The sequence below is a fragment of the Panicum virgatum genome, chromosome 3N (assembly GCF_016808335.1).
Source record: "Panicum virgatum strain AP13 chromosome 3N, P.virgatum_v5, whole genome shotgun sequence".
Taxonomy (NCBI): Eukaryota; Viridiplantae; Streptophyta; class Magnoliopsida; order Poales; family Poaceae; genus Panicum; species Panicum virgatum.
Genome location: NC_053147.1, coordinates 39723941 through 39744119, shown reverse-complemented (window position 1 = coordinate 39744119; position 20179 = coordinate 39723941). Strand labels below are relative to the sequence as shown.

The 20179-nt window shown below is 46.5% G+C and overlaps 1 protein-coding gene across 1 annotated transcript in view; it reads left to right on the top strand.

Moving 5' to 3' along the window:
- Nucleotides 1-19973, top strand: part of LOC120667803 (HIV Tat-specific factor 1 homolog) — a 32165-nt gene extending 12192 nt beyond the window's left edge. Inside the window, exons 5-7 of the mRNA XM_039947798.1 lie at nt 19276-19544; nt 19622-19707; nt 19839-19973. Of these exons, the coding sequence (XP_039803732.1) occupies nt 19276-19544; nt 19622-19707; nt 19839-19973 (490 nt within the window). The remainder of the gene's footprint in view (nt 1-19275; nt 19545-19621; nt 19708-19838) is intronic.
- Nucleotides 19974-20179: the final 206 nt, after the last annotated feature.

Genomic DNA, 20179 nt, shown 5'->3' with positions numbered 1-20179 from the left:
CTTTGGGTTGCATTTTGGTTAGTTGTGCTAGGTTGCTGCGCTATAACACACTCTGGTCCTTTTTAATTAATTTGATTAATGGTTTACTTGAACTTAATTCTGAGAGTGGCACTCTGTGTGGCTTGAGTGGCTCATGTCTCGTTAAAATTGGCTTTTGTTAGAAACATGGTTTAGGGGGCCAGCACGGTGCTTAGTGCTTGGTTGGCCACTCTCCATAAGGACCGGTTCATAGAGCGACAACCTGGGACAACAGCGCTACCACAAGGCTAGAATGGGATAGACTTAGCGTAATAATTAGATCTTTTTGGTTTGGAGTAACTTAACTGCGGGGCAAGAGTAGTAAGCTTCAATGGTCCCTGCTCCTCCGGCTGGTCTGTGCTTGGTTTGCGTACCTGTGCTTGTACCCCCGTGAGGTGGGCCCCATCGTCGCCGACCTAACTCTCGCGGTTACGCCTTACCAACGAGATTCTTTTTAAAGGCCTCATAGTGAGTCGCTGGCCATCTCACCTAAGGAAGTGTGATGAACAACTGGCGTAGCTCACGACTTGTGGGTAAAGATGTGCAACCTCTGCAGAGTGTAAAACTGGTATACTAGCCGTGCTCACGGTTATGAGCGGCCCAGATCCTCCTTTTGATTAGTGAAGTTATCTCCTTCCGACGAGGGAGGTGCTTCTCGGGGTTACCTTGGTGGCTTGGTTTTGGTTTGGTTTCTCAGTAGTATCATACTTAAATCTGATTAATTACTATGTAATTGGGTTAATGGTAATTCATCAACTCGTAGTAAATAGCTTTAATAAAATTTTGCCAACACTTAAAAGCTAATGCAGTTGAGTCAGCCAGCCTAGAGCCTCATAGTTTGTGTTATACTTGTTGAGTACAAGTTGTGTACTCACCCTTGCCTCTTCTCTACTTTTTCCTCTTGGCTACGCTACTGCTGCTCAGTTCCTGCCGACACGAGGGAGTTCGTCCAGCGCTACCAGGACTACGAGGACTTCTAGGTGCTTCGTCTCCCAGTCGACGTCCCTGTGGCGCCCTGCTTCAGCTTCGGAGAGCTTTATTCGTATTTTGTACTTCGCTTCCGCTGTATCAGACATTTTTGTCATTATTGTAATAAATAACATTCGTATTCGCTTTATTATATCTTTTTACGTGATATGTGCTATGATATACTGTTCATTCTGTTGCATATACGTGTGACTTGATCCTGGCACGTATATGATTGCTCGGTTTATGTTCTTTTATAAACCGGGTGTTACAAGGTGGCATCGCGCCTTCTCGATTTTAGAAGTAGACACAGAGAGTTGAATCCATAAATGCCTTATGAGGCGGAGTATCCTCGAGTAGAGTCGAAAATCATGATTGTCATTCAGAACTCTAGTGCTGACCGGTTAGGATTGAATCCCGTAGGATTAGCCAAGTGAGAAAAGAACTTTGCAGGAGGGTTTTTGAGCTGTAGCTTGATTCTGATTTCTTGTTGAAAAGAAATGCTTGGGTTAGAGCGATGCTCTTATGGACTCAATGGTCCAATCAAACGGGAAGACTCTTATCGGGTACTTGGAGAATTAAGAGCTTGGGTGATGTTCTTTGATACTTAGGTGAACAGGAGACTCTCAGCAACCACTCGGGATACCGAGAGAAAATGGGACACTTTATGAACTTAGTGTCTCGAGCAAGCAGGTAAAACCCGTCAAGTACTCGAGGCAGCAAGCTCCGTAGTGTAAATCCTTCGGTGGTCCAAGCAAGTGTTGATTTATTCAAAGTACCAAGAACTTGTTTTATGCTCCTCTATTTTGGAATATTTTTCAAAGTTGATAGGTTAGGATGGACCTCATCTGGTTACCCAAGTGGGAAAAACTTTTTATGAAAATATCCACAAACTACTCAAACCAGCGAGTAGTGTGTCCTATATAAGGACTAGATTGATTTCTAAAATAGACCTTTTAGGATGAACTCTGTTGTAACACCCGGTGAAGATACTAACAGGCACCTCTTTAATGTGCTAGTATGAATACCATGATGCTCGACAAAAGACTGAGTAATGAAGGAATGCGTAGCACCAGTATCAAAAAGCACTGTAGCTGGATATGAATTAACCATGAACGTACCAATGACCACGTTGGGAGCCTCGGCCGCTGACTCGGCCGTCACGTGGTTCACCCTGCCCTGTGCTGGCGCCCTGGGCTGAGCTGGGCGTCCCTGCTGTCCCGCCTGCGCCTTCCGGGGGCAAGCGTTGGCGTAGTGCCCCGGCTGGCCGCAGTGAAAGCAGGTGCGAGGAGGTCCCTGAGCCTGCTGTCCGGTAGGAGCTGCCGGACGTGGAGCCTGCGGTGCTGGTGGAGCTGGTGGAGCACGAGCCGGAGGTGCTGGTAACCTCGGGCCCTGACCTGCCTGCTGCTGTCGAGGCGGGTACTGCTGCGGTGGCCTCTGCTGGTACTGCTGGGGAGGCCGGTACTGAGGCTGGTACTGCTGGGGCTGCTGGAGTCGAGGACGAGTGTTGCTGCCGGAAGCGACGGGGACAACCTTCCTCTTCTTGTCCTCCATCTCTAGGTGCTTACGCTCAGTGTTGAGCGCACTGTCAACCAGATGGTTGAAGTCGTCGAAGCGGAGGTTGAGCAGCGCGTACTGGAGGTAGTCCTCAAGACCCTCCATGAAGTGCTCCTGCTTCTTGCGGTCATCCGCAACCTCGGCAGGGGCGTAGCGTGCCAGCTGAAGAAAACGATCACGATACTCCGTGACCGACATAGTCCCCTGAATTCACAAAGACAGATAGATATCGGAAGATTAACTCAAGATTCATCAGGATAGATCAAGGGGGCATTAGCTCAAAAGAAAACGCTGAATGATTATCTTAAGATTACCTGCTTCAGTGCAAGGAACTCCTTCTGTTTCATCTTCATAACGCCCGCGGGGACGTTGTGGCTGCGGAAATGCTCCCTGAACTGGAGCCAAGTGAGAGACTCGCGATCATGGACCGGGTGGGACTCCCACCAGTCCAATGCTGCCCCTCGCAGCTGTCCTGCTGCGTACAAGACGCGCTCACGATCATCGCACTGGGCGATGTCCAGCTGACGCTCCACTGCACGGAGCCAGTCGTCAGCCTGAAGAGGGTCGGACGTGTGAGAAAACGTCGGCGGGTGACCCCTCAGGAACTCAGCACGCCTGTCGCGAGGCTGCGGCGGTGGAGGAGGCGGAGGCTGAGTGTGAGCGTGCTGAAGAGCCTGAACAGTGTTGTTCAGGGTAGCCATCATCTGCATCTGGAGCTGGAAGTACTGCTCCGGAGTCAAAGGTGGAGGCATCGGGATCCCAGTACCCTGGTTGTTCTGACCCTGCTGCTGGCCAGAACCGGAACCGGTGCTCCTGGTGTTCACCATCTGATTTGAACAAAAGATTTCACGAGTAAGGATACTGCAGGAATAAACTCAGATGGATATGATAACTCTTTGCGGAAAAAGACTCAGCCATGATAAAGTAGACAGGATAGAGTTGACTGTTTTACCCCCAACGATCTAACTCATTTTTATTAATTAGTTAACTTTAACATCCGAGTGATTTTCTTTAAACAAATTTAAGCTACTAAGCTATGCAATCAGTCAAAAATCCAAATCAAACATGTAGCATAATAACAAGCAGACAATTTTCACAACTTAGCCGAGTTTAGCAAAAGACTCGACTAACACAACTCGTCGCAGAACGTGCTATCGTATTATTATTAAATAGGTCACCTAGCTAACTCATGGTGGTCAGATGACTGATTCAGGCCAAAATCTACGAAACTATTCTTCAGAGAGAGAAATCAAGGCAAGAAGGGTAAAAAGTCAAAGAAGTCAAGGGGTATAATAGTAAAATAGTTTCAGCAGGCAAGGATTGGTGAGAAGAAGTCCTAAAACTCGACCAGTTCTATCTAGGCTTCGTCCTACAGTCGATATGGCTCTGATACCACTCTGTAACACCCGGTGAAGATACTAACAGGCACCTCTTTAATGTGCTAGTATGAATACCATGATGCTCGACAAAAGACTGAGTAATGAAGGAATGCGTAGCACCAGTATCAAAAAGCACTGTAGCTGGATATGAATTAACCATGAACGTACCAATAACCACGTTGGGAGCCTCGGCCGCTGACTCGGCCGTCACGTGGTTCACCCGTCCCTGTGGCGCCCTGCTTCGGTTTCAGAGAGCTTTATCGTATTTTGTACTTCGCTTCCGCTGTATCAGACATTTATGTCATTATTGTAATAAATAACATTCGTATTCGCTTTATTATATCTTTTTACGTGATATGTGCTATGATATACTGTTCATTCTGTTGTATATACGTGTGACTTGATCCTGGCACGTATATGATTGCTCGGTTTATGTTCTTTTATAAACCGGGTGTTACATCTGTCGAGTTAACCAAGATAAAAATATTTTAGAAATATCCCGATCTTACTCGAGCAAGGCAAGTAAGGTGTTCTACCCAAGGACTGGAGTAATTCCTAGGATAGATCTATTAGGATGAACCCCGTCGGGTTACCCAAGACGAAACCATCGTAAGAATATCCAAAACCTACTCGAGCCAACGAGTATGGTGTCCTAACCAAGGACTGGAATAATTCTTAGGATACATCTATTAGGACGAACCCCGTCGGGTTACCCAAGATGAAAACATCGTAAGAATATCCAAAACCTACTCGAGCCAGTGAGTAGGGTGTCCTAACCGAGGACTGGAGTAATTCTTAGGATAGATCTGTTGGGATAAACCATGTCAGGTTACCCAAGACGAAACCATCGTAAGATTACTCGAGGTAAACCATAAAGAACTACTCGATTGTTGCTCTATGTTGAGCAGGGCTTTTGGAGTAGTATTAATGATGGGGTATAGATTAGATGAGCGAGAGCAAAGTAGTCGATTTATATGGGAATCAACTATTATTGAAGACTTGTCGAGATTACAGCGATTGTAAACTGATAGAGTCTGACTCTTAAGACCTACCCCTTGCTCGTAAAGATGAGCAATGATTTACATGACTCAATAAGAAATATTCGGGGGTAATAGAAGTCGGTATGGTAGTCGACTAGATTTTTGGTAAAGTATCCTTTACCAACGGTGCCCCAAGGGCCTTGCGGAGTGAGTTGCACTCGAAGATCGTGTGAGAGCTCTTTGGGTGCATGAAGCACTTGTGTAGGAGCGTTTTGTTGATCTTGTCTCCGCCAGGAGATGTTTCTCCATGGTGTTGAGTGCGAGGCTTACCCTGAAGGATGCGCTTCTTGAAGGATGCGAAAGCATGTGCTGGGATGTGGTAGTTGGAAGTAGGGTCGTAAGCCTCTATTTCCTCAAGTTCCTTTCTCCTTGAGATGATGACGTTGCGTGCATCACGACCAATGTTGATCACATTACGGAGGTCGCTGTTGGAGTAGTCATAGTTGTCGCCTTGTTGTTCTTGCTGGCGGTTGGCGAGGCGCTGGCGCCTGAACGCCCTTTTCTGGTTAAGCAGGCAACGACGCTCGTAGAGATCTTCTGCTGCATGCTGCTCTTCCACTTGGACAGTAATTGTTACTTCTGGAGGAGGTGCAGGCGGGTCTTGCTTGGTAGCAGTTTGGGCTTCTTTGACTGGGGGGAAAAATACTCGTCAAAGTCATCAGAATTGTAGTTGTCGAGGTTAAGACGCTCTGTGGAGTCATCCTGTAGTTCATGGACTTCAGAGATGCGAACCATGAGGATTTCACGGCAAAGATCTTGAATTTCTTGGTCTTGTTTGCTTGTCAACGGGTCTAGCAGGGTGCTCTGCTGAAAGGGAAGGTATGTGGCTGGGTGCTCAAAGCCTTAGGATCTTGTGTCTCCTTCAAGCGCACTGTCCGTCCTTGCGGCATTGTATATATGACCATGTTTGGGAGGGAGTCCTGATCGGACTTGGGATTCTTTGTCGAGTTGGATTCGACTTCCTTATTGTGCTGGATTAGGTCGTCCATTTCATCCTCCGGGTCAGAAGAGTACTCGGAGTCGGAATCGATTAGGCCGCCGATTTTGGAGAAGTGTGCTTTGGGTGAGCGAGAAGTGGAATGCCCATCTCTACGCGGAGAGCGTTCTTGTTCATCCAATGTAGCCTTGATTGAGTGGGAGTTAATCCTTCGGGTTCTTTAATCCAGGGTTTGTCGAAGATCGACTTGTTGGATTGTTCAGGAGCTTTGGATTTTCCCTTTTTAAGCTTGACTAATTCCTAGAGGGCATCTGCCATCTGGGGTGGATGGTGTCGGTGTTTACCGCCAAGCCTGCTCAGGGATACCCTTAGCAGTAGGGTTTGTAGGTAGGGATCGACTGCTCTAGAACTCGATGGTACAAGGAACACAAATATTTAGACAGGTTCGGGCCGCAAGTTTGCGTAATACACTACGTACTGTGTGGTTTGTATTGCCTTTGGTATTGATTATTGTTTGGAGGGGGTCCCTGCCCGCCCTTATATATCCGGGGGGTGGGACAGGGTTACATGGAAAGTCCTAGCCGAGTACAGTTGGAGTCCTACTACAACACAATCGGGGTAGTGTCGGTGTTTACCGCCAAGCCTGCTCAGGGATACCCTTAGCAATAGGGTTTGTAGGTAGGGATCGACTGCTCTAGAACTCGATGGTACAAGGAACACAAAGATTTAGACAGGTTCGGGCCGCGAGTTTGAGTAATACCCTACGTCCTGTGTGGTTTGTATTGCCTTAGGTGTTATGATTGTTTGGAGGTGGTCCCTGCCCGCCCTTATATATCCGGGGGGATAGGGTTACATGGAAAGTCCTAGCCGAGTATAGTTCGAGTCTTACTACAACACAATCGGGTAGTTTTCTTTGTACTGCAGCTAGTTCTATGCCTATTCGGGTAGTTACAAAAGAGATAAGGTACATCCATGAGCTATCCCTTACTCTAGAACATTCTATGTCTATAAGCAGTCCCGCTATCCCGGGTTTGACAAGCCCCCGAGCTCTTCGTAGCCGAGTCCTGCAGGCCTCGAGTACTTGGCTGGGCGTCTTCGAGTACTTCAAGTAGTCAGAACATCCTTTTGGTTGCTTCTGGTCCTTCCTTCAGATACGTCGAGTAGTCCTTCAAGTACTTCTGTTTGCTTCGAGGCTGTGAGGTGCTCAAGCCCTGAAATCTTGATCATATATGGTGCGCGAAGTACTCGCGCTCCATATGGAGTAGCCCCCGAGCCTTAGGTTGAATCTCAGAATCAGGCTAAGGGTCACTTTAGACTATTTTCCAAAAAAATTGAAAAATAAATCTCTGACGCCTATATCCAGTAGCCCCCAAGCCTTAAATCAAAATCCCTTTTGCTGCGAGTAGCCCCCGAGCGTAGATTTGAATTAAGGATTTAAGTCGTGGCATCAGATTTTATCCTTTAGATTATTTGCAGGATTTATCAGATCCGGAATCCGAAAAGACTTCTTTTTCGGGTAAAATCCCAGAAAAATGATACAATTGGATCCGCCACACTGATTGCACCCGAAATAATTTCAGGAATAAAACCCGGGATGTACGGCTCTTTATTCAGTGCTCACATGAGACGTTACTGTTTGGAGAATCTGCATTAGTGCAACTTTGACTGCATTCGTGAATGCTGCCATGAATGCGTTCGTAAAATGTGCACTGTTGATTCACGAGTTCTCCTTCAGCAAGTCTCCTTGTGGCTATAAAAGGCAGGGGAGAGGTCCTTAGCAAAAGCACCAAAGTGTAGCAGCCATGGCTTTTCCTTGGTGTTCTTGCTCTCGCCGTCCTGAAGTTTGTGTAGTCCTTTCCAGCAAGAGATGCTAGAAGAAAACTTGCGAGTGACAAGAGAAGTCCCTGCTGCCTCCTCCTGCATCCCCAGAGCTCTCATCGGATCCATGCTGGACATCATGTCCTTGCATCGTCCAATGAGGCATATTTGGGGTCGCTGGGTTGGGTCTTGTTGTGCCACATCCTTGGGGTTACCTGTTTATGGGTGCCCAAGAACTGACATCTCTGGCGGGGAAGCTTGATCTTGCCACAAAGTGTTCGGGGAGAAAGTGAAATTTCTCTGCAAGATGCTACATGAGGACTTGCGAGGTGATTACTGTAATCTGCCTCCATGCTCTTGTAGCTTATCTCCCTAAATAAAAATATCTTTATTCCTGAAATGGGAATAACAAGTTTGTACTTTGTCATGGCCTCGGGCCGATCTAGCTGCAGCATGCTTCTCAGCATGCTTGATCTTTTGGAATGTAATCCTAGTTAAGGAAAAGGGTGTCGAGTAATCGACTAGGGATGTGAATGTTTTCTTTTCCAGAATGTACTCTCAAAAAAAGGTATGTCTCTTGAAAATCCCGTTTTTTCCGCGATTTGCAACGGACTTTTGGCCTATTGGGTGTTTTTACCATGTTGCCACTGCCATTATAAAATAAAGCGGTAACTTAGGTTTTACCCCACCGGCCGCCACTTGTTTTTACTGCTTCAGATCTGTCTTTTCACTCTCGAGCTCCCAGATCTAAAGTTCTTGTTTCTCTTTAATCCCCACTATCGCCCTAGGGTTTCTGCCAGTGCATGCGCGTGAAGCGATCCGTAGATTTCCGGATGGCCCCCAAAAAAACAACCAAGGGAAAGGGTGTGGCTGCAGAGCCAACTCGTGATGAGGGTTGGAACACAAGTAAATGTTCTCAATCTGACTTAGATTCTCTGGTGTCGCAAGGTCTGTTAGTTCCCAAATCTGTTATCCAATGGCGTCCTGCCTTGGGTTCAGATCATCCGTATGAAAATATGGGGGAGATCGTTGCTTTCACCTCATACTTGGAACGAGGATTGGGGTTTCCTTGCTCTTCTTTCTTTTCTGGACTCCTGCGCAACTACAGGATCCAGTTGCATCATCTGACCCCAAATTCCTTTTTCCATATTTCCATCTTCGTGCATTTATGCGAAGCTTTTCTGGGCATTGAGCCCCATTTTGAGCTCTTTCGCTTTCTTTTTCATTTGAAACCACAGCCCAACAGATTCGTCTTAGATGTAGTAGGGGGCGCGGGTCTCCAACTTAGGCAAAGGAAGGATAGAGTGTATATCCCTTATGACCTTAGTAATAAAGTAATCGAATGGAAAACCCAAGTGGTTCTATGTCAAGAACCAATCGAGAAGTTTTCCATCCATTACTCCCGGCCCTCCAATCCAATGGCCCGAGCGGAATAAAAAACCAGTCGACGAGAGCCAAATCTCTAAACTACTCGCGCGGATTGCCATTCTAAGGCAAAATATGTTGACTGGGGAAACAGTCATGTTTGACTGGATGAAGCGAAGAATCCAGCCATTGCAGGCTCGGGAATCGCTTGGATTCCATTATCAAGGAACAACTGATCCGTCAAGATTCTCGAAGGAAGAGATCTCGGATGATGTAGTTTTTAGTCGAATACAACGACTTCTGAAGAATGTAAATAAAATCCCAGTTGTTCTTGGTACATTTTCTGCTACGAATCCACCAAAGCAGGTACTTGATAAGAGTAGTCGATTCATAGAAATCGAGTACTTTACCATAGTGTAAATCTGATAGGTTTTGCTTTTTCTGTAGGAGGACGTGGATCGCTTTAAGAGTAGTCCTTCGCTACCAGGCATTTATTCGCCCTTTTGTTCTTCTAATTTCCTGATTTGTTAATCAAATCTTAGTATGCTCATATGAGGTTTCATATAAATAGTTCTGATATCCAGACTAGGTTGTGCAGATGAGGTAGCATATGGGGAAAGGAGTGATGGGGAGCACGGCCCCACTCCAAGTGCTAATGCCCAGACCGAGCGCCCAAGGAGTACTCGGTCAGTGGCGAGGAAGCGTAGCAGCTCCTCCCATACCACTAGCGACAGGTAAGTAGCTAGTTATTTTGCAATCGAGTACTTTCTATTTGTCGATTTGAAAGTTTTGATTTGTGTTTTTGCTTTTCTCAGTCCGGCTGCTAAGATGCCACGGACCTCACCATCTGGGGATGATACTACGGTGGGACAAACTGTCGCCTCCACCACAGTGGACCCATCAAGTGGGATCGGGGCTACTCATTCAGTGAGTGGTTCCGATATAAATAAGTCCGTCGATGTGGGTAAGCTGGCCATGATCGCAAAGTCTGCCCGCAAATTTAGCATCAAGGGGTTTGCCCTAATAAGAGCTCCTACGTAAGTTCTTTAGAACTTGTATGTGTAGGATCTGTTTTGAACCTAGTAGTTTGTAACTACTTTGTCTTTGCAGAGATGCAATCCTGGGAGAGGACGTGGGGGCTGAGAGCCACTCGGATTATCAGCTGGGGCTGGAGAAGCCCCCGAGTACTCCTGAGATGAGTACTCATGATGCAGAGGTGATGGCCAATAGTATGCTTCTGGATTCTCCATTGCCTAATCCTGAGAGGGCCAATGAGGAGATCCCGGAGGATGGTGGAAGCAGCAAGCTTCCAGGAGAAGGAGAAGGCGAGAAGCTTCCTGAGGGAGGCGATGATAAATAGCCTGCGGAGACCCCTGCAGGTAAGCTTGTAGTGCCTTGTAGAAAGGTATCCTTCTATTTGCTCTTAGTGTGATTAAGTAGCATGTTCTTCCTTTAGATTCCCAAGTCACGGGGAATACTGTAGGAAGGATTTAAGAAGTGCCCAAGATGGCTGTTGTTGTGGCGAGTACTTCCCAAGTCATATCGGGAAGTGACTTGCCAAGAGAGAAGGTGGAGCTAGCTTTCAAGCTGCTAGAGGTAAGTAGTCGAATGCTTCGAGTACTTTTAGAGTAGATCGAGTAGTATGCTGATCTTTTTGTTTTGCAGGAGGCACTGGGATGAAAGGGTGTCCAGTCGCCAGATGAGACAGAGCTAAATGCTCTCAAGGAGAGGGTTAAGACGCTCTCATCTGAGAAGACTGCGCTTGAAAGGGAAGCTGAAAAAGCTTTCCTAATCTAAGAAAGGTTAGTCTTTAGCATTTGATATGTACTCAACTAGTAGATCCGCTTGGTGTTTAAAAGATTTTCTTGTTAATCGAATACACAGCTTGTGCCAAATCTTTAAAGATTTAGGAAAGCTTGGTACTGGATTTAAAGATTCTTATGTACCGAAACACAGATGAAATAGAGAAACTTAAGAAGATCAAGGAGGACTCTGACCGTGAGGCAGCGACGGTGCTGCAACAGCTCAAGACTCTGTCACAGTCTCGAGACTCGATGCAGCGTGAGCTCGTGGAGCTGAAAGAAGTCAGAGATGCCGCCCTGGAGGTAGCCGAGGCCATGGATATCCCAGTTAGAGATGGAGATGAACCGCTCACACTAGCAGGGAGGCTTCGCAAAGTTCCCGGAGCTTTTGAGAGGTTTGTTTCAACCATCACCCACCAGTACGTGGGTCATGTACTTGGGTTGATGAAATCTTATTGGCCAACCACTCGTCTAGATGCTCTTGGACGAGGAGCCAAGGCTGATTGTACTGATGATTAGTTCCGTCAGTATTTGGTGAAAACTTCTGGGGTGGCTGATCAGATTGTAGAAGCCTTGAGCAGAGCAGAGTCTCCTTAAGCTTTTCTTGTATTTGAGTTGGCGTGTGAGCCAGAAGTACTTTGAACAAATGCTGGATGTTTGTGTAAAGTCAAGTACTTGTTAGGATTGTGGAATCCCTTAATGTGTCGAGTAGTTGTACTCATGGGTCCTGAGTGTTGGCAGCATTGGGCCCACTCAGTCATAATAGTAGATACGATGCATTGTATCTGTGGGTGCCTTAGGAGGCAACATATTCTCGAATCAAATCGAGTTTGTATGGTTCTAAATCATAACCATAGTGCTGACCGGTTAGGATTGAATCCCGCGGGATTAACCAAGTGGGAATAGCACTTAAAGGAGTGAGAAGCCGTAGCTTAGTATGAATTTCCTTTTTGGAGGAAAAAATTTCAATTAGCACGTGGCTAATATGAACTTTGTTGTCCAATCGGGGGGGAACTCTTATTGAGTATTTTAGGAGGTATAATAAGTTTCTTGATAGATAAGAAGACAAGCAGCTCTCGACAACTACTCAGAGTACTAAGGGAAAACAGGAGTTCTTTTTGTATCTCAAGCAAGCGAGTAGTACCCGTCAAGTACTCGAGGCAAAAAGATTCTGTAACGGAGACTCACATAGTAAACCAAGCAAGCGGGAAACTTGTGTCAACTTATTTTAGAGTATCAAGGGCTTATCTATACTCTTTGAGGGGTTTTCGTAGTTGACCATTTAGGATAGATCTTGTTTGGTTACCCAGATAGCATGAAGCTTTTTACGAAAATGGCCCGAACTACTCGATCGTATCAAGTAGTATGTCCGATTAATGGACTGGATTGATTTCTAGAATAGGACTGTTAGGATTGAACTCCGTCGAGTTAACCAAGACGTGAATATTCTAGAAACATCCCAAACTTACTCGAGCAGAGCGAGTAAGGTGTCCTACCTAAGGACTGGAGTAACTCTAAGGCAAGTCTGTTAGGTACTAACCCCATCGGGTTGTCCAAGATGAAGGTGCCGAAAGAGTATCCAAGACCTACTTGAGCCAGTGAGTAGGGTGTCCTTTAACCAAGGACTGGAGTAATCCGTAAGATAGAACTGTTAGGTACGAACCCTGTCGGGTTGCCCAAGACATAAATGTCGAAGGGATATCCAAAACTTACTCGAGCAAGGCGAGTAAGTTGTCCTTTAACCAAGGACTGGAGTAATCCTTAAGACAAAACTGTTAGGTACGAACCCCGTCGGGTTGCCCAAGACGTAAATGTCAGAAAGATATCCAAAACTTACTCGAGCAAGAGAGTAAGGTGTCCTTTAACCAAGGACTAGAGTAATCCTTAAGATAGAACTGTTAGGTACGAACCCCGTCGGGTTGCCCAAGACATAAATGTCAGAAAGATATCCAAAACTTACTCGAGCATGGCGAGTAAGGTGTCCTTTAACCAAGGACTGGAGTAACTCTTAGGGCAAGTCTGTTAGGTACTAACCCCGTCGGGTTGCCCAAGATGAAGGTGCCGAAAGAGTATCCAAGACCTACTCGAGTAGGGCGAGTAGGGTGTCCTACCGGAGGACTAGAGTGTCTTTTAGGATAGAACTGTTAGGTACAAACCCCGTCGGGTTGCCCAAGACGTAAATGTCAAAAAAGCACTCGAGTGAGAACCATAAAAACTACTCGATAGCTGCTCTAATGCTGAGCAAGAGTTTCGAGGTGGGGTATTGGTCGTGTGAGCGAGAGCCAAGCAGTCGATATAGGAGAAATCAACTTTATTTGGATTTGTCGAAATTACAATAACTGTAAAGTGACAGACTCTGACTCTTAAGACCTACCCCTTGCTCGTTGGACATGAGCAATGGTTTACATAACTGAATAAAACTTATTCGAAGATAGTACTAGTCGGTATGGGGGTCGACTAGATTTGGGGTAGAGCTAGTCGATGCAGAGGTCGACTGGATTTATTGGTTGGGTCTCCTTCAGGAGAGGTGCCCCAAGGGCCTTGCGGAGTGAGTGACACTGGAAGATCGTGTGAGAGCTCTTTGGGTGGATAAAGCACTTGTGTAGTAGTGCTTTGTTGATCCTGTTTCCGTTCTGAGATGGTTCAGCATGATGCTGGGTGCGTGGTTTACCCTGAGGACGGGTAGTGAAAGTTGCCGGCTTGTACTTCTTGAAAGATGCAGAAGCCTTTGGCAGGATGCGGTAGTTGGAAGAAGGGTTGTATGCCTCGACTTCCTCCCGTTCCTTTCTTCTTGAGATGATGACATTGTGCGCATCGCGTCCAACGTTGATAACACTATGGAGGTCGCAGTTGGAGTAGTCGTAGTTGTCGCCTTGTTGTTCTTGTAGGGTGTTAGCGAGGCGCTGACGCCTGAACGCCCTCTTCTGGTTGAGCTGGCGGCGATGTTCATAGAGATCTTCTGCTGGATGCTGCTCATCCGGTTGGACCGTGACGGTCACCGCTGGAGGTGGAGGAGGAGCAGGTAGATTCGCCTTGGTAGTAACTTCTGCTTCTGTGATTGTAGGAGTAGTTTCCGTGTTGTCGGAAAGGTACTCATTGAAATCATCAGAATTGTAACCATTGAGGTTAAGACGCTCCATGGGATCGCCCTCAGGTTCTTCGGCGATATGAACCATGAGGATTTCATGGCAGAGGTCTTGAATTTGTTGGTCTTGTTTGCTTGAGGACGGGTCTAAAGGAGTGCTCTATTGGTAAGGCAGATCCGCTAGCTGTGAGGCAGAAGCGTTGGGATCTTGTGCCTTCCTGAGGTGCACTATCCATCCTTGCGGCGTTGCACATATAATCAAATTAGGGAGGGAGTCCTGATCGGACTTGGAGTTCTTAGCCGAGTTAGACTCGACTTGTTTACTATACTGGATTAGGTCGTCCAGCTGTTCCTCCGGATCGGAGGAGTACTCGGATTTGGAATCGGTTAGCCAACCGATTTTTGAGTATGTATGCTTTGGGTGAGCGAGAAGCGATATGCCCATCTCTACACGGAGGGTGTTCTCGTTCATCCAGTGTAGCCATGATTGAGTAGGAGTTAGCTCCTCAGGCTCCTTAATCCAGGGTTTGTCAAAGATTGAGTCACTGGATTATTCTGGGGCCTTGGCTTTTCCTTTTTTAAGCTTGGCCAGTTCCCAAAGAGCGTCGGCATGCTCGGTTGGTTTGGCCATGGCGTCCATGAACAGCTCGACAATGTCTGACCACTCTTCAAGATCGTCAAATGGTTCAAAGTTCCCGAGACCGTTCATGAAGCGATCAATGTCCTGATCGAACTTGGACTCGACTGGTTTCGGAGTTCGAGTGTGAGCAGGTTTCGGTGAAGGGCTCTAATGTATCCTGGAGATAGACGGTCCCATCCGAACAAGCCGGGGGTTTGTCTCACCAGCTCCCCTGCAGATTCCTCCTCCCGATTTCTGCTCTTTGTTTTGCAGAGTGCTTTCAACCACCTTAATGCAGTTAGCAAGCTTTGAATTTACCCGATCGATCCCTGAGAGCATGTCGCCCGACCTCTTCTGTGGTGGGTTTAGTGCTTTAGGGTTCTGCTATGGCGCAGATGAGCTGAGAGCGGTTTCTGCAAGTTTGATGCAGCCCTCAATTGATTGTCTTCTGATGAGCCAGGTATTTTCCAAGAGTTTTGGAAAAGTAAGGCTTTTCGGAATCAGAATTTGTGTCGAACTCGACCAAAACAAGAGTTCGGTTTTGAGTTGTCATGTTTCCTAGGTTGTCCGAGGCGAGTTGGGAGCGGGTTTTCGATTTAGGCGAGTTAGGCGTGACAAGGTGGCTAGAAAAGCCTCCCGTTCCATCAGCCGTGCAAGCCCAGGAACCGAAAATAAAAGTCGTGCCTTCTAGCACGCTGTTGGCGTTGCTTGATCCGGCCATCGAATTCGTTGGTGAACTCGCCGAATCCCCTACCTGGCGCGCCAGTTGTTGGTGTTTACCGCCAAGCCTGCTCAGGGATACCCTTAGCAGTAGGGTTTGTAGGTAGGGATCGACTGCTCTAGAACTCGATGGTACAAGGAACACAAAGATTTAGACAGGTTCGGCCGCGAGTTTGCGTAATAACCTATGTCATGTGTGGTTTGTATTGCCTTAGGTGTTGATGATTGTTTGGAGGGGGTCCCTGTCCGCCCTTATATATCCGGGGGGACAGGGTTACATGGAAAGTCCTAGCCGAGTACATTTGGAGCCCTACTACAACACAATCGGGTAGTTTCCTTTGTACTGCAGTTAGTTCTACGCCTATTCGGGTAGTTACAAAAGAGATAAGGTACATCCATGAGCTATCCCTTACTCTAGAACATTCTATGTCTATAAGCAGTCCCGCTGTCCCGGGTTTGACAGGTAGTTTCCTTTGTACTGCAGCTAGTTCTACGCCCAGTCGGGTAGTAATAAAAGAGATAAGGCACATCTATGAGCTATCCCTTACTCTAGAATATTCTATGCCTGTAAGCAGTCCTGCTGCCCCGAGTCTGACAAGCCCCCGAGCTCTTCGTAGCCGAGTCCTGCAAGCGTCGAGTACATAGCTGGGCGTCTTCGAGTACTTCAAGTAGTCAGAACATCCTTTTGGTTGCTTTTGGTCATTCCTTCAGATACGTCAAGTAGTCCTTCAAGTACTTCCGTTTACTTCGAGGCTGTAAGGTGCTCAAGCCCCGAAATCTTGATCATATATGGTACGCGAAGTACTCGCGCTCCATATGTAGTAGCCCCCGAGCCTTAGGTTGAATTGCAGAATCAGGTTGAGGGTCACTTCAGTCTTTTTTCTTCTTTATTTTCCAAAAATTTGAAAAATAAATCTCTGATTCCTATATCCCGTAACCCCCAAGCCTTAAATCAAAATCCCTTTTGCTGCGAGTTGCTCCCGAGCATAGATTTGGAATTAAGGATTTAAGACGTGGCATCAGATTTTATCCTTCAGATTACTTGCAGGATTCATCAGATCCGGTATCCAAAAAGACCACTTTTTCGGGTAAAATCCCAAAAAAAATGATGCAATTGGATATGCCAGACTGATTGCACCCGAAATAACTTCAGGAATAAAACCCAGGATGTACGCCTTTTTATTCTGTACTCATGAGAGACGTTATTGTTTGGAGAATCTGCATTATTGCGTCTTTGACTGCACCTGTGAATGCTGCCATGAATGCGTCCGTGAAACATGTACTGTTGAGTCACGGGTTCTCCTTTAGTAAGCTTCCTTGTGGCTATAAAAGGCAGGGGGAGTCCTCTGCCAGAAGCAAGTGTAGCGACCATGGCTTTTCTTTGGTGTTCTTGCTCTCGCCCTCCTGAGATTTGTGTAGTTCTTTCCAACAAGATATGGTAGAAGAGAACTTGCGAGTGACAAGATAAGTCTCTGCTTCCTCCTCCTACATATCTACTACTCTCATCGGATCCATTTTGAAAATCATGTCCTTGCATATTCCAATGAGGCAGGGTTTCAGGGGATGAGTGGAGTCTTGTTGTGACACATCCTAGGGATTCCCAGGTTGTGAGCACCCAAGAACTGCATCTCTGGTAAGGAGACTTAATCTTGTCACAATCATATTCTGGGAGAAGGAGAAGTTTCTCCAGAAGATGCTACAAGAGGACTTGCGAGGTGATTACTGTAATCTGCCTCCATACACTTGAAAATTTTCTCCCAGAGTACGAGTATCATTATTCCCTTAATGGGAATAACAAGTTTGTACTTTATCATGACCTCGGGCCAATCTAGCTGCAGCAGGCGTCGACTAGATGCTCCAAGAGATCTAGGAAATATGCATGCAGGCCCGAGTCGTTTGTAAAGTTAGGTAGAAAGAAGTACTCGAGTTGTAATATCGAGTAGTTGTACTGTAGCAAGTACTTTTCCTTTGTTCTGGAATGTAATCCCAGTTAAGGAAAGGAGAGTCGAGTGGTTGATTAGGGATGTGAGTGTTTTCTTTTTCCAGAATGTAATCCTAGAAAAAAGAATGTCTCTTAAAATCCCATTTTTCCTGCAGTTTGCAACAGACTGTTGGCCCGTTGGATGTTTTTACCCTGCTGCCACTGCCATTATAAAATGAAACGGTAACTTAGGTTTTACCCCACCGGCCGCCTCTTGTTTCTACTGCCTTAGATCTGTTTTCGCTTTCAAGCCCCCAGATCTAGAGAACTTGCTCCCCTTTACTCCCCACTTTCGCCCTAGGGTTTCCGCCAGTGTATGCGCGTGAAGCAATCCGTAAATTTCCGGATGGCTCCCAAAATGGCGACCAAGGGGAAGGGTGCGGCTGCGGAACCAACTCGCGATGAAGGCTGGAATACTGGTAAGTATTCCCAATCTAACTTAGAATCCTTAGTGAAACAAGGCTTTTTGGCTCCCAGATCTATTATCCAATGGTGTCCTGCCTTAGGGAGAGATCATCCGTATGAAAATACGGGGGAGGTTGTTGCTTTCACCTCTTTCTTGGAACGAGGATTGGGGTTTCCTTGATCTTCTTTCTTTTCTGGGCTCCTGCGTTACTACAGGATCCAGCTGCATCATCTAACCCCCAATTCCTTTGTTCATATTTCTATCTTCGTACATTTATGCGATGCTTTTCTAGGCATCGAGCCCCAATTTGAACTCTTCCGCTTTCTTTTCCATTTGAAGCCGCAGCCCGACTCCTTTGTTTTAGATGTAGTAGGAGGTGCGGGTCTCCAGCTTAGGCAAAGAAAGGATCGGGAGTACTTTCGTATAGTCTTAGCAATAAAGTAATCGAGTGGAAGCCCAAGTGGTTCTATGTCGAGAACCAGCCAGGAAGCTTTCCATCAATTACCCCAGGCCCTCCGATTCAATGGCCTGAGTGGAATAAAAAACCAGTCGACGAGAGTCAGATCCCTGAACTGCTCGAGCGAATTGCCGTTCTAAGGCAAAATATGTTGACTGGGGAAGCAGTCGTATTCAACTGGATGAAGAGAAGGATCCGGCCATTACAGTCTTGGGAATCACTTGGATTCCAGTATCAGGGAACAGCTGATTTGTCAAGACACTCGAAGGAAGAGATCTCGGATGATGTAGCATTTAGTCGAGTACAATAGCTGCAGAGGAACGTAAAGAAAGTTCCAGTTGTTCCTGACACTTTTTCTGCTGCGAATCCTCCGAAGCAAGTACTTGACAAGAATAGTCGATACGTAGTGATCGAGTACTTTGCCTTAATGTGAATCTGATAGGATTTGCTTTCTGTAGGAGGACGTGGAGCGTTTTAAGAGTAGTCCTTCACCGCTAGTCATTTATTTGCCCTTTTATTCTTCCAGACTTTTTCAATCTATTAACCAAGTCTTAGTATGATCATATGAGGTTTCATATAAACAGTACTGATGTCTAGCCTTGGTTGTGCAGATGAGGCAGCATCTGGGGAAAGGAGTGATGGGGAGCACAGCCCCACTCCGAGTGCTAATACCCAGACCAAGCGCCCAAGGAGTACTCTGTCAGTGGCGAGGAAGCATAGCAGCTCCTCCCACACTACTAGCGATAGGTAAGTAGCTAGTTGTTTTGCAATTGAGTACTTTCTAGTTGTCAATTTGCATGTTTTAATTTGTGTTTTTTGCTTTTCCAAGTCCGGCGGCAAAGATGCCACAGACCTCAGCATCTGGGGATGATACTGCGGTGGGACAAACCGTCCCTTCCACCACAGTGGACCCGTTAAAGGGGACTAGAACTACTCTTCCGTCGAGTAGCTCCAATATAGATAAAGTTGATGATGCGGGTAAGCAGACCTTAGTTGTGAAGCCTGCCCGCAAGTTTGGCATCAAGGGGCTTACTCTGATAAGAGCTCCTATGTAAGTTCCTTAGAACTTGTAGCCATAGGATCTGATTTTAAGTCTAGTAGTTTTTAACTACTTTGTCTTTGCAGAGATGTAATCCTGGAGGGGAACGTGGAGGCTGAGGATAGTTCGGCCTCCAAATCAGAGCTGGAAAAGCCCCCGAGTACTCCAGACATTAGTGCTCAAGATGCGGAGGTGATGGCCAACTCCATGCTTCGAGATTCTTCATTGCCGAACTTGGAGAGGGGCAATGAGGAAATCCCGGAAGGTGACAGAAGTGGCAAACTTCCTGAAGGGGGAGAAGGCAAAAAGCTTTCTGAAGGAGGCACTGATGAACAGCCCGAGAAGACCCCTGTAGGTAAGCTTGTAACACCTTGTAGGAAAGGCATCTTTTTATTGCTCTTAATGTGATTAAGTAGCATGTTCTTCCTTTAGACTCCCAAACCACAGGGAAGGCTGCAGGGAGAGCTGAAGATGTGCCCAAAAGGGTCGTAGCTGAGGTGCTGGCGAGTACTTCCCAGGTCACATCGGGAAGTGTCTTGCCATGAGAGAAGGTGGAGCTTGCTGTCAAGCTGCTGGAGGTAAGTAGTCGAATACTTCGAGTACTTTTTGTAGTAGATCAAGTAGTATACTGATCTTTTTGTTTTTGCAGGAAGCGATGGGACGGAAGGGTAGCCAGACCCAGGATGAGGCAGAGCTGAATGCCCTGAAAGAGAGGACGCTCTCGTCTGAGAAGACTGCTCTTGAGGGAAAGCTGAAGAAACTCTCCCAGTCTAAGAAAGGCTAGTCTTTAGCATTTGATATGCATTCGACTAGTAGATCTACTTAGTGTTTATAAGATTTTCTTTCTATCGAGTACACAGCTTGTGCAGAATCTTTAAAGATTCAGGAAAGCTTGGTACTAGATCTAAAGATTCTTATGTACCGCAACGAAGATGAAATAGAGAAACTCAAGAAGATCAAGGAGGACTCTGATCGGGAGGCGGCGTCGAC